At 44.2% G+C, this 14,534-nt stretch overlaps 2 protein-coding genes across 9 annotated transcripts in view; one reads left to right on the top strand and one right to left on the bottom strand.

The window, feature by feature from the left end:
* Positions 1–7,176, top strand: part of ZSWIM8 (zinc finger SWIM-type containing 8) — a 52,610-nt gene extending 45,434 nt beyond the window's left edge. For both annotated transcript variants that reach the window (XM_009087455.4, XM_018910925.3), the window contains exons 23-26: positions 2,221–2,394; positions 3,779–3,898; positions 4,793–4,971; positions 6,155–7,176. In XM_009087455.4, coding sequence (XP_009085703.1) covers positions 2,221–2,394; positions 3,779–3,898; positions 4,793–4,971; positions 6,155–6,358 — 677 coding nt within the window. In that variant the 3' untranslated portion in view covers positions 6,359–7,176. The remainder of the gene's footprint in view (positions 1–2,220; positions 2,395–3,778; positions 3,899–4,792; positions 4,972–6,154) is intronic.
* Positions 7,177–12,733: 5,557 nt separating this feature from the next.
* NDST2 (N-deacetylase and N-sulfotransferase 2) overlaps positions 12,734–14,534 on the bottom strand; it is a 120,593-nt gene continuing 118,792 nt past the window's right edge. For all 7 annotated transcript variants that reach the window (XM_050976603.1, XM_018910931.3, XM_009087458.4 and 4 more), the window contains one exon: positions 12,734–14,500. In XM_050976603.1, coding sequence (XP_050832560.1) covers positions 14,375–14,500 — 126 coding nt within the window. In that variant the 3' untranslated portion in view covers positions 12,734–14,374. The remainder of the gene's footprint in view (positions 14,501–14,534) is intronic.

The raw sequence follows: 14,534 nt of genomic DNA, 5'->3' as shown, positions 1-14,534 counted from the left end.
CTTAGCTCTTCCCCAGTGAGGTCCTGTTCCTCATTGATTACATGTGGAACAAGGGTTCTTGCACTGGAAAGTTCTGGCTAAATGCATGCCATTTTAAAGGTGTGCATGCTCAAGGGTACTGGGATTCCCAAGGGGGCCTGATACAGCTAGTAGAGAGAAACTTCTATTCAGCTGAATTTCCAGTATGAGATTGTTTGGCCTCAAGACTAAATCATGTTTGGAGCCCTTGTGGTCTTTCTGACTTCTAACATGTCAAAGTTAATTCCTGCTTTCCTTTGGGCAAGGTGAGCATGGATGATCTTGAGCAGACTCATGTAATTCTGTTGGGTCAGGTGAACAGAGTGTAGGAAGCAGACCTCTGCTACAGAAGCACTGCTATATGTCTTTTCCTGCCTGAAAGGATTGGAGGCAGCCAGTGCCCAAATGTGGAACTATCAGAGATGATGGATGTTTTGTCAGGAGTTGTGTCAGTAGCATTTGGAAATGGTTGCTCATATGTTGTGCTAGGGCTTGAGTGATGGTGAAAATCCATGAAGTAGTGTAGCACCAGGACAACAGGTGTTGACTGGGTTGTGGACATGCTGTCATTGCCATGGAGTTCTGCACAAGTGGGTTGTGCTTGTCCCCAATCTCTGCTAACCCCTCATTGGAGAGGCTGTAATGTTTCCCTGTTTTCAGTGTGTTGCAACTCACCAGGTGCTGGAAGACTGGTATGTGGAAAGATACTGAAGAGTTGTGTTGGTCTCCTTCATATTCAGAGTATCAGGAGAATAATTTTAGTTATTTTTTTATCCTGTATTTTGATGCTAAAAAACTACCACAAAAGCAAATAAAACAGTCTTGAAGGCCTTAGGAGCTGATAGCTGCCAGCCTTAGTCACAGTCTGATGCCATGACTTTTCATTGTGAGAAACCCTTTCTGTAGTCCTTCAAAGAATTTTAAATCTTCCAGAAGTGCTAATTCATCCTAGAACACTTAAAATACCAAATGGAGAAAACAACCCCACCCTTTCTAGTTGCCATTGTTTATGTCTTCCATAAACTTATTCTCAGTTCTTACAGTACTGTTTCACTGTTCCTGAAGTACAGGATCATATGGTGAGGCTTGAGCTGTGGCAGTAATTTACCACATTCTTATGGGTTATTCTCCTTGGCCAGACTTCAAACACAGTATGAATTTTGCCCTGCTTTGTGTGTGATTTGGCACCCTGTGTCTCCTTGATTAAGGAGGTTAGACAAGTCTTTCCTGGGAGACACATTGTTCTCAGGTATTCAACTATTCACTAGCAAACGTGGAGGGGGAAATTAAAGGGAGCTTACAGCTTTGCTCAAGCTGGTGTAGTAGCATCACAGAGAAACTGTGAAATAAGGGCAACAGTTTGCACACACGTAATGGCATCTGTGCTCTGGAGTTCTCAAGCAAACCTTGCTTTTTACTCTTTGTACCTTTCTTGAGAGGGACAGGTAAATTTGAGTCTTCTAATAGTGCAGCTTAGTGACTCAGGGTTTACTGCTGTCCGTACAAGTTTAGGTGGTACAACGCAATGGATTTGCATTTGAAACCTGTCATTTCCCTTGAGTTTGCTCATACTAGTTATTGTCTGAAGGTGACAACTTCTCAAGTCTCCTAGCTATTTTTACTGTTGATACGTGCTGCCAGTGTGTGCAGTGACTGTTCTTTCCAGGGATGGATTGGAGGTCAGCCTCCAGTAATGGCCTTCCTGAACGGAGTGACAGCTGTCGTACAGCCCGGGTGGAAGAGCCTTGCATTATTGGACTTGATCTTTGAGTGACTTAATTCTGTTCCTGCTCAGTAATCTTCATCAGGTGTAGACATACACACGATTGTTTCCTTGGACAAGAAATCAGAACCAAATTTTTATTTAATAATAGCAAATTTTTATTTAATAATAGCAAATTCGAATCAACACACATGTCTACAAGTAAAACATAGACTTTGTACATGTTCATGAGATACTGCAGAAGAAATGGACACACAAGTAACTGACCCTGTCAGGCCTACCTTGCAAACAGAATAGTGCTGTTCCTGACCCATTGTATTTTAGTTATAAGCCTGTGGGTTTTGGTTGCTTTATTGTTCTGTTTAGGGGAATATAACCCTACACTGGCAGGGGGCAGTCAGGTGAAGGATATGATGTCCCAAGTAAACCTTCTTTTAGGCTGGTGTTGAGTCCTAATGCTGCTGTTTTGCTCTCTTCAGTAGGCAGTGTCCATGCAGGATCAACGTTCCCAGCGATTCAGGGTGCTTCCTTGACAACTCTGTCCTCACAGCCCAACTCCCTTGTTACGGGGGGTTTTCCTGCCGAGGATGAGCAGCACAGTCAGCCTGTGAGCCCCCAGGGTCTGCACTACCTCCACTCTGCATACCGAGTTGGTAAGGATGGCCAAGTGCGTTTCTGTAGTCCCCTTGAGAGGAATTCAGGGAAAGGCTGCAGGTTTCACAGTCAATTTGGCAATTGGCTACTGCACCTGTTGGGGGTTGAATGCACCTGAGGGACATGGGAAAAGCAGGTTTATGATCAGTTGTAGAGTCTAAAAACGAAGGCAAAGCATTGTAAGATTGAACAATTGCTTTTCAGGACCATCAGAGCAGAAAAGAAAGCTAAGTGGGTTAAAGCTGGGAAGAGTCTCGCCTTTCAGCAGATGTACATAAAGGAGCCTGAATAGGGCTCCAAGGATGTGACTGTGCAAGTTGTGACTATATGATAAAATGATATTTGGCTCCTGCTGCTCATGGATGGGGAGGGCGCACCTCTCGTCTAATACCAGCTGAGTCTTCAGATGCACAAAGGAAATGTCCTGTGCCTTTCCAGTTATTTGTTGAAAATAGATGCAGAGGGAACTTATATTTAGTGAAGAGCGGGTATGGAACTATCATTCCTTTCCCAGTCACAGAGGAAAAAAAGAGTCTATGCCTGAATTGCCATTGGTACAAGGATAGCAGTCTTAGGGTAAGGGATGAAGCTTAGATTGCAGTAAGCTACTGTAGTAGTAAATATTAAGTTACCTGTACGTTCTGGATGCTTAATGTAGGATAAGGAAGCCTCTAAACTAAGCAAAGGAAGAGAAACGGTAAGAAAATGGAAGGAAAGCTTGACTTTTTTGTTGAAAACCAGATTAGAGAGTACTTGTTAGCTAGAAAGGTGTGCAGGTGTCTTTTAAAATCTCAGTGGTACATGGCATGCCATGAAGGATGTTTAATAACCTGAATAAGAGAGAGGCACAGGCAGGGAAGATGGTCTGGAAGATCAGGACGTGGCACATGTTGGTATTTGAATACTGTTGAAATGGGTAGATTTGTCTGAAAACTGTAATGGCATAAGTGAAATGTTTGCACATTGGCAATACTGCAGCTCAGTGGTGGCTTGTTGTCTTTGCTGCAGAGCAGGTTGGTTTGGGTAGCTTCTCAGTTGCAAAATTTAGATCAAGAGCTTTGCTTTCAGGACATATCTTGTAGTGCAGCCTTTGGGGCTCTCTGCTTGACGCTGCTCTGGGTGCTTGAGTGTCTCTTGGCAGCTCTGGTGAGGGGTCATGGCTGTGCAGGTTTCCCAGCCTGGAGCAGCAGATCCAGATGTTCTTTGAGATAGTTCCTGTGCTGGCAGGCTCCAAGATTGGCCTTTTGTTTCTGTCTGGACTCTGCAGCTGTGGAATTTTCTGATGGTGAAGGGCCAGTCAGGTTGTGTTGCAGTGAGTGAAATGCTAGACTTGACCTTACTGGGCAGAAGTGCTGCTTGACTGTGGCTGCCCCTTTCTCACAGGGATGCTGGCTCTGGAGATGCTTGGCCGAAGAGCTCACAACGACCATCCCAACAACTTCTCCCGCAGCCCGCCCTACACCGAGGATGTAAAATGGCTCCTTGGGTTAGCTGCAAAGTTAGGTAAGGCTCAGAGCAGTACTTAACAGAAATCCACTTGCTGGGATTTGGGCCATGGTGGGAAAAAGCTCTTGAAGGAGTGAAGCTTCAAAGATCGGGCAAGCCTGAGACAAGATCCCTACTGCTCTTTCATCCACTCATTTGTCCCATTTTTGGATTCTGAAGGGATGCTGTTGAATTTTGAGTCACTGGATAAGTACATGAGATTGGACAGGGCTCAGAGCTTGTATCTCTTCCAGTCTATAATATTGATCCTTTCTTTTCCATTTGCACTGTATTGTAGTTATTCCTCTTATGTATATTTATAGGTTCTCAAAACACCTGTTTTTGGGGGGGTTGCTTGTTTTTACTTCTGTTTTGCTCTTGGATCTTTTTTGTCAGCTCATTTTCTAAGTGCTTTCAAAAGCAGCAAGAGCTAAAAAAAAAAATCTTTACAAACAGCTTCTTTAGTGGCACGGCTTCTGCTGCTCCTGCTGGCAGAGCTCCACCGTAGGAAGTGGTGGGGAAGCTTGACTTGTGTCTACAGCCTCTTTGAAGCCTGAGTGCTGAGGCATCTAGGTGCTTCCTTGATGGGCAGTCAGGAAACAATGGAGAAGGTACAGTGTTATCCTTGTCTTTCTAGTAACCTTGCCACATTAATTTCCTTTCATATATCCTTTAAAGAAAAGTGAATATGGGAACACCGGTAACTGAGGTGGTACCTGATCTCTCCTCAGACCTGATGGATATAGCAGAATCTTCTCTGTCCTGTGAGTTTGCTAGACTGACTCCCCCAAGCCTGGAGGATGCAGTAGTACTGTGAGAAGAAGGTGCTCCAGATGCAGGTTCTTGCTGTCAAGTGTGATTTCTTGTGTGTTTGTTATCTTAGCACTATTGTCCTGACTTCCTCCTGTGCAGGTGTAAACTACGTGCATCAGTTTTGCGTTGGTGCTGCCAAGGGGGTGCTGAGCCCTTTTGTGCTCCAGGAGATCATCATGGAAGCTCTACAGAGGCTCAACCCTGCCCATGTGCACAACCACCTGCGCACCCCAGCCTTCCACCAGCTGGTACAGAGGTGCCAGCAGGCCTATATGCAGGTAAAGTGTGACTTATCTTCCTGCCTGTCAGAGCTGCCAGGCCATTGCCTGCCTTGGAGGTGCTGCCTGTGTGCATGTGCAGAGGGGAAGGGGCCTTGGGCACTGAGAGCTGAAGTGGTCCATTTCCTGATACATCCTTCTCCCTCAGCAGGGACTGGAATAGATATCACCTGCCTGCATGGGGGCTGCATGCAAAGGATCTCACTGTACTGCTTCTGCCAAGGTCTTCCACCTTCCATGCTCTTCCGTGTAGGCTGGGGTGGTTGTGTTCTTCCTCACTCCAAATTCTACGTGTACATTTTAACTTCTGAACTTTCTTTATGTTTTCAAGCCTCATGTCCACTTCTGTACCTAGCCCATCCTTTTTACTTTCTTGTTATTAGTAGCCTGTTTTCCCCTTCTCAGGAAGCCCTGGCATGGCTGGCTGGTGTGCCAGTGCTGACACCAACAGTGAAAATGGCTTGATCAGCACAGATATCCTAGGCTTTGTTGAAACCAGTGTTTCAGTGAGCCAGCTGGAATACCAAAGCTGCCTGTTCTTTAAAACAGTGCAGTCAGGACCCCTCACATATACCGGCTTCTCTTGAATAAACGACCAAAGGATGATTCTGTAGCCATATTGTCCAGATTGGATTAGCTGTTCTGTCATCCCAGATGGCATTTTTGAGACATGACAGCTTCTTCATTTGACCTTGAAAGCTAAGGCTGTTGGTTTGGGGCCTTCTTTGAGAAGCTGATAGAAGTGACAGTGTTAAGCGTAGAGATATTTTGTAGTAATTTAGTGTAAACTTAACTTGGCCCTTGTACCTTAGCAAAGGAGATGTGCAGTGACCAGGCTGGGTGTAACCTTGTGAGGCTTGGATGCCAGTGGGGTAGAATATTACCTGGTCCCTTAGTGCTGTACTGTGGCCCAATACAGTGCTCATGACAGAGAGGACACTTGCTGATGCTGTGTGCTGCATTTTGGTGCTCTGAGGGAGCACTGCCCTTGGGTGTGCTGGGGTGTAGGATACAGCACTGCCGCTTTTGAGGTACTCTTCTCTGTCAGAGCTGCCAGTCTTGGGATCACTGGTGGGTAACAGGACCATGCGACCTATTGCCCTTGGAAGCTCAATCTCCTGAGTTTCACCAGCAGGAGGGTGGTGAGCAAATGCCTTAAGGCTCTTTCCCTTTTCCCATCCAGTACATCCATCATCGGCTGATCCATCTCACTCCAGCTGACTACGATGACTTTGTGAATGCCATCCGCAGCGCCAGAAGCGCCTTCTGCCTGACTCCCATGGGCATGATGCAGTTTAATGATATTCTCCAGAACCTAAAGCGCAGCAAGCAGACAAAGGAGCTGTGGCAAAGGGTCTCTCTGGAAATGACCACCTTCTCACCATGACATCAGGTGGAGCTCCACGGACACACAACCCTTTGCCCAACATAGTTGTAGTTCCATTTACACCATCCTTCCTTCTGGTGTCTTTTTTATTTTAGTTTTAACTTGTTGGAAACCACTGATCTGATGTATTTATACCATGACATTCCTCTCCAGCACTGTTGCGTGTTGGCGCTCTGCTTTGCTCGCTCTTCCTCCTCCTTCTCAGTGGGCTGCAGGCTTCAGAAGCATCAGGAAATGAGAAGGAAGTTGAGCTGGCTGCCCTGTGGTGTAGTCACGGCTTTTTTCCTTGAGCCCCGGGAGGCTGTCCTGCGAGCAGTTTGCAGTGTGATTGCGCACATGTTAGAGGGGTTGGGGATTCTGTCTGAAATATTTATTTTAGCATTTATAAATATGTAAACTTTTTTTTTTGTATGGGCTTCTCTTACTCCACACACCATCTCCTTTTGGAGAGTGGCTGGAACTGCTGTGCACAGCGAGTGCTTCCTCCATCCCTTTCAGCAACTCCTGGTGAGAGAAGCTGAGACTGGAGTAGCAGAGCCAGGGCCACCTCTGCAGCTTTCTGCAGCAGCTGAGGACAGAGGCTGGAGCTCGGGCAGTGAGTCCTTGACTGCACTGAGCTGCCTGGAGACTGCCAGAAGTGCTTGAGCACTTTCTCAGGAGTGTCCCTCACTGGGCACTGCTGGCTCATAGAATGTTTTGATCCTGGTTGTTACAAGTTGTACAATCCCGTTTCTTTTGGCTGGGGTATTACTCTCCTGTAATCACTTTCTTATCCCTCGTCTCTTCTGGTTTCCTGATTAAACACTTGTTTTCTTAGACTGACTCTCTCTTCTCTCTGCTATGATGTTGGCAGTCTGAAGGAGCTGGCCAGGTGTGTGTCAGTGGGAGTTCCTGTGAGCCCTGGTAGGTGGCTGCTGTTCTCTGGGGAGCAGCAATCCAGCACAATCTGGGTGCCCAAAGGTTTCTTGCTTGGTACTGCTCTGACAATGACCTGCCTCTGCAAAGGCTGAGGTACATGTTTGATGGGTGTTGGGAGAGTTGGTGGTAAGCCTGGGATGTTCTTCCTACAGTTCCATCAGTCACTGGGTTTGTTTTCTAGCCGTGATACTGTGATAATGCAGAGCCTTGTATTTCCCAAGTATTGTGCAAAACACCAGCTGCTCCCATGTATTTAGAGAGGTATGTGGTGGACTGTGAAAGGTATTTAGTAGGGATGGCATTGCAGGAAATGAAGTTTAGATTGCTTAAGTGTATAAGCACATGCATTTCAGGGCTTTTAAAAGTGGAAGTTAGATGATTAATGGATGTTAAGAATCCCATTTCTCAGTAACGTATTTTGCTTCTTACTTGGGTTTAGCCAATGAGTTTTAATTTCTTCAAATTAGAAATATGTGCCTGTTTGATATTTTCAATTATACTCTTAAAGAATAAAGTAAGTCTTATGCACAGGGCAAAAGAGATGAAGAGCAGGCTCTTTTGGTTTGGCTTTGTGTACTGCACAGGTCAGAGAGTATGGCTTAGGTTCCTCTACTTCTGATTGTGAAGATTTAAAGATCTCCTTATAGCTCCTTGTGTTCCTCCATAAGGTGTCTAGTTACATGCTAATTAGAAGTGCAGAGGGTGGTAATAATGGATTAGGTTCTGTGGTTTTTAAACTGAAGTCTGTGTTGATTATGAGCTGCCTGTTATTTTGCAAAACTTCTGGATTTGACTGGGGAGCACAGCTTGATGACGTGTGGAAGGTTTGGGTTCCTAGAACATGTTCTGTGCTCTGGTTCTTCTTGCATGTTCAGAACTTTGAAAGGAGCATAGAGAAAAATGAGTTGTCTAATAAAGTTTGATATTTTCTAATGCTATAGGGAAAAATCTGTGGAAGAGAAGGGAGCATGTTTTAGAAGGAAAGAAGCAGAAGGGAAATAGGTATTAAGTATCAGGAGCAGAAGTGACTTGTAGCATTAAGGATTTGGATTGAGTAGGGTAATGAAATGTCAGAGCCTCATCTGTGATGTTGATTGGAAAAATACACTTGACCCTGAGCGGACGATTTTTCAGACCACTGTGTCTGGTAATATGTTGTTGTTCCTGAGCCAAGTCCCATGAAATATATCTCAGCAAGGACAGAAGAAAGTGAGGAAAGAGATGATGATGCTTTTTACTGCTATGTGGCTGTGAGGTTATGGAGGTATTTTTCCTCTATTAGAGATGGGTTGAGCCCTGATGACCCCAGAAGCATTCATTTCCTGTTAAGAAAGAACAATTATTACCTACTGCAGTCAGTCACTATTCCAGGAGTGAGAAAAATATGCAGGCTTAGAAATTCTGAAAAGACATTTCAGCAGAAGACCTGTAAAAGAGGTTACAGGCAACTCAAATTTCCTTTGACTTTTAACACGTGTTTTTTTCCTTGGAGTAAATGTTCTCCAGGACTTTGCCAGCAACACATGAAGTGTCTCCATCTTTGGATATGTTTACCTATTACCATCTTTCTTGCCTGTGAAAATTTTCTTTTGGAGGCATTTTCCTGGAATATGAGTTTACAGAACAGTATTTGCCTTTGAACTTCAGTGTCTTTACAGCCCATGAACAAGGTGAGTTTGAGCTGTCCTGTAATGAAATGATGTGCCTGGCAACAGATATGGCTGTAAGTAGCTGAAAAGCCCCCTGTCTAGTTTTTCTTTACAGTCCTTACTATTTAGTTGGGATTTTCATTTTGGTTTTTGGAGAGTCTATTCAGAACTAGCCTTCTGGAGAGTTGTTGAAACTAAAGTTTTAAATTTTTTTTGCTTCGGTTTGTTTGGTATTTATCAAGCCTGGAACTGTGGTATTTTGGAGCAGAATACAGCTTTTACTTTCCCAGCTTATTTAGCACCACTTTGGCTACTGCTACACAGTGCTGGAGTGCTCTTTGGAACCTTGGAAACCTCAGTGGAAATGGGGTAAGCATTGAAGTACCCATGAAGTTCTTCACCACCTCTTGGACAAAGCTGTCAACTGTAACAACTTGGCATAAATTTAGAACAGTTTTCTATAAGAGGCAGAAAAGTTGTATTTTTCTTACTGAGACATTAAGAGATGGGCAGGATACAGGATATAAAAATGAATTTTTCAGGATGTAACTGGGAAGAGAATGTGCCAAAAGAGATATATGTTCTCACAATGGTCTGCTACCACTGACTTTTTTTTTTTTTTTTTTTTTTAAACTGAGGTGCAGAAAGTAAAAGGTTGGGCCATCAGGACTTCTCAGCATCTGCTCACCATGACTGTTGCAGCTTTCTTTTAAACCATTTTAAGCCATTGACCAAATGGCTCTCAACTACAGTTTGTTTAAAATAATTTATGTTTTCTCTTTCTGTGCCTGAATTTAAGTGCCATTGACATGATTGTAGTGAAGTCAGGATCTTTTGGTTGGTGGTTTTTTTTTAAACTGCTTCCCTGTCACTCTCTCCTTGCCCCCAGAATAATTCAAATGTGGCTTTTGAACTAATTTCTGCTTCCTGTTTCCATTTTAAGGGTATTTGCACTTGGGGCAGGGTGGTGGAGGCACCTCTCCCAAAGTAGCATTAATTTGTGGAAGCTGGAAGTGCAGCTGGGGCTGTTCTGGGTGAGAGTTTTCATTTGAGCTGAGGACTAGCGAGTGCTTTCCCTGAGGGCACCATGCAGATGAACCGTGGGTGCTGTCAGGAGCTGTCAGTACTGAATAGCGTTTCTGCTTCTTGTAAAGACTGATTGTGCTCTGTAAACACAGACTTTTTATCTCGAGGGCATTGTCTGCTCCCAGTTGCAGTATTCATAACTACTCAGTGCTGTCCAGGCTGCACTGCACAATTCCTTTTTTGTCATGAAGGAGTTGGGAGTTTTAAGGGAAAAATGGTGGAAATGCATTAAATCTAGTACAGATCTGGTATATGGACATAGCATGCATTGTAAACAGGGACTGGGTCCCTGACATTTCCTTCCATGTCCTACTTACATTTGCCTCTTTTAAGTCAGCCAAGCACTTTTTCTCAAAGTCCTAAAAAGCACCTTTTCCAGTGACCTGTGGGGTTATGGCCCAACCTGATTTATGATCTTGTCACTCTAAGTGATATAACTGCAAGCTGGATTCTGACTGCTGCAGTGGTGTCACCACTATGGACCTGGTTTACAAGCATTATGGAGAGATGTGAGAGCTGACAAAGCTATGGAGCTGAGAAAGGTGAGAAACTAAGTGTTGGAAGAAAGTCACTTTTTAAAGCTAAAAATAGATTCTTTATTTCTACACAGAATAGTGGAGATGAGTGTCAGGAATTTTTTTTGTAGCAAAACAGCCTGCTAAACATTTCGGAGGTGACTATTACTTGATTTGTTGTGGTTTTTAACCCCCACAAGCCTTGTTCCTGAGAAAAAAGGAACAAACAAACTGATAAATGGATAGAAGGTACCAGTGTTTCATCTATGTTCTGCTATCTAATGGGGGATGGGATTCCTTACTGTGGTGGTGTCTTGTGTGCAGTTGCACCATGTCAGCCAGGAGTCCCTCAGGATTCAGCATTGTTTAATTCATTTGGCATGTTCAGACCTGTTTGTCGTTACTTTTCTGGCCATGTTACTACTGATACAGCAATAGTATCAGCAAGGAATCAAAGGATCTTCCTTCCAACTGCATGTAACGGCTGAAAAACCATTGAGGTTTTTCAGCCGTTACATGCAGTTGGAAGGAAAATCAAGTGGCAGAGGTTGATCAAGTGGCTTGTTAAGATTCCTGTGTGTCATTCTGACTTCGAGGAGCTGCAGACTTCTGTCAGGAATATTTGTCTTTACAGTGCTGTCATCCAATGAAAACTGCAATTTTCAGTGATCAGCTTTTTGTGTAGAATTGATACATGCTGTCACCTACAGAGACATTCTCCAGTTCCCTTAGAAGGTCTTCACCCTATAGCTGAGATTCATACCAGTGCTCCCTGAATGTTGTGCTGACTAGAAACAGGCAGCAGACAACTTTTAAGTATCTTCCTGATTGAATTCCTGAGGTGGTTTGCAAGCACAAGCTCCAAAGTTTGCTATTGTTGTTTTGCCAGTTCTCACCTTTCATACACCTGGCTATAAAAATCACATGGCCTTCTGATTCCTGGGTCAAATTACTCCTTTTTAAATGGGAGTTGCAGCAGACTAAAGTAGTTTTTTTTTTAATACATTACCAAAAAAACCTTTAAGGTCCTGTTTCGTGCTTATCCTTTTCCTTTGTCTTAGAAGTGAACTGGTTACCATGAACTGCTACGCAGCAGTGAGGCGAGAAGGTGAGGTTTGTTTCTGCTGAGGAAGTGAGAGGATCTGGAATGTTTTAGTGCCAAATTGGTCAGTATCTAGTACCCAGTGTCTCTCACTAAAAAAGATGGGGTTTGTTGGCTTTTTGGTATCACAGAGCTTCTGATATTTTACATGCTTCTCTCAGGAGGCAGTGTTTGATTGCACAGTTTTGAAGAGCTATCTGGAAAGCAGGTAGCTTCTGCATCCATGTGCTGTCAGAGAAAGGTAGCAGATTGGAAAACAGCTCTTCATCAGGTAAGGACTGATTATTGCAGCTGACCATACAGGTGCTTTGTTTGTCATTAGCATAAGCAGTAAGAACTAATGCAGTACAGAAATTAAGCAACCAGGGGAGGGAAGAAATAGATGAGACTCCAGAGTTGCCATTTGCTGCCTTGAGTGACGACAGACTATTACTAGTAAAGTACCACTGACTTACTGTCAGTGGTACTTTACTAGTACCCCTCCCAACATTTATTCCTCATACCACATTTATTTACTGGGCCCCTCTTCAGAGATGTACTATAGTCTGAGGTAGAGCATGAAGTGATTGTGTGACAACCTATAATGAATTAAGAGCAGGAAAACGTTTAAGGGAGCAGCACAATCATTGGTCCTGGGATCCTCCACCTCCTGTGGCAGCATGTGAAAATACCTTGCTGCTGCCAGGGTTATTTGTGAAGTGGCTGGTGCAGGGAGAGCTGTAGGACTGTTTTACAATGCTCTCACAAGAATGTTCAAACAATGTTTTCCTTCCAGTTCTTAATGTAAGGGCTGCTGTGCCAGGCACACCTGGACAAGAGGGACAGAGCCAAGCTCTGCTATGGCAGGCACACAGCTGGAAACAACTGCAGGAGCCAGGAATGGCCCCAACATCACCACTATTCAAAACCAGTAAGAATGAGTCTCAAACTGTAGGCTGGCTGCAAGTAGCACACTGCAGTTTGCTTCTACCTTGTTTCAATGTAAGTTAAACACCACTGTTGCTTTTCCAAATACCAGCTCGAAGCCCTGGGGGAGGATTTCCAGTTTTTCTTACCTTGTACCAGGTTAGGGTCCATGATACCACTCCAAATCATCACAAAGAAGAAAAATAAGTAGTACATTTATTGAATCTCCACTTACTACTACTTCTAGCCTTTATTGAGACACATGTGCTCAGCTTCGAGAGCCAAGAATTTCTTCATTATCATTCAATGTGAATGATGCTATACATGAATCAAGTGCAGGAAGTTGGGCTTATCTCTCTAACAGGAATGAGAGAGGAGTTTCTAGTCCTTCCATCCGGTTTTTGGCTGCACAAAATAACCCTTTCCAAGGGCACATGAAATAAAATACTATATTGCATACTATATACATTTACATACAATGGTAAATGCACCATTCATTTGGAAATACACAATACCTAAGGCTCAATGGAAAAGCTCGGTTGAAGCAACTTCTCTCTGGATAAGAGAGAAGTGGCTTGTGAGAGTTGTGGAAGTTTCCATAACTTTTTGATGTGAATCCTGCCCCTCTGCAGCCCTCTCCAAGGACCACCTCTGCCTGGAAAGAAAGGCTCAAAGAAAATATGTACAACCATGATGGAGGATTTCCTCTGGGAATACAATCCAGCAACTGCAGGAGGAGGTATGTACCTTAGTGTACTTTGCAGAAGCCCCTTTTAGGCATAGGAAACCACTTCTTGTGCAAAGCTGTCCCTCTATGTCTGAACAATACTTACTTTTAACTGTTTTGTTTTTTCCTTTTCTTCTTGGACTGTTGATGTGCAAGAAGATTAAAACAGTGCTAGCAACTGGACTGTGCGGTAGGGATGCTGGAACTGCTGGAAAGGGATTTTTTTTTTTAAGCTGAGCTGACATGGAGAACTGAATTGCCTGCTTTCAGATGTAACATCAGCCTTATTTTACAATACCTGAGCTTTGCCTCCCCCTGCTGCTGTGCTGCACTTACACACATCGCCCAAGTGCTCTACAGGGACATTACTGCTCCTTGGTTATCTTTTGAAATGGTTTAAGTCCTTGCAGAGAAATACTTGCCATGTTGCCACATGTGGGAAACCTTTTCTCTAAGATAACAAAGCAATTCATTGACCAGAGTCACCAGACACTGTATCACACCCCAAGCACTGCAGAGAGGGAGAGACAAGGTTACTTGTCTCTCTCTCCCTGTCCCTGCAGGTGCCGTCCCCACCGTCGCCAGGCAGCGGCACTGTAAGCAATGGGCACGGGCAGGAACAAGGCGTTCTTGGGCCTCGCTGTGCCAAATACACTACAGATAAAAGCTGGGCTTTGCTGCACTAGATTCCCCTTTTATTATGCTGCTGCTCTTTTCTCAGCAGTGGGCTCAATTGTCTCCGGTCTTCAGCCTTTACTTCTGGGCTCAGAGGAGTAACACATTAACTCCAGCTCATGCCTATTTCATAGACTGAGAAAAGTAATTTCAAAATACACAAAGTGTTAACTTTTGCTCTCTCCCCTGCTCTAAGCAGGGCAGGCATTTCAAATCCTCTCTGTAAGTAAAAGTTGAATTGTAGTAGCACACCATTAATACTCAAGAATGTGACTTGCACTCTATGCCCCAAGGCAGTGTCAGGGCAGCAGCCCTTTCCAAGGGTAGGGGCAAGGCTCCACATGCAAATTCTCTGCTCCTTTGTCCAGTTGTTTTGGCTTGACAAGAGATGGCATCATAGCACACATCCCAATGGCACTGGAGGCCAGGGAGTCCCTCTCAGCTCCAGCTGGAGTTTTGCAGTTCCTCTCGGAGCCAGGTTGGAAGGGGCTGCCCCAGTCTGTTCATCAGCTTGGATAATTCAATGTTGTGCTCGCGGTAGAAGTCTCTTAGAAAGAGCCGTGACTGTGTGGAAAAAACAGACCACATGAGCATGAAA

The sequence above is a fragment of the Serinus canaria genome, chromosome 6 (assembly GCF_022539315.1).
Source record: "Serinus canaria isolate serCan28SL12 chromosome 6, serCan2020, whole genome shotgun sequence".
Classification (NCBI taxonomy): Eukaryota; Metazoa; Chordata; class Aves; order Passeriformes; family Fringillidae; genus Serinus; species Serinus canaria.
This window is presented reverse-complemented; position numbering and strand designations above follow the sequence as displayed.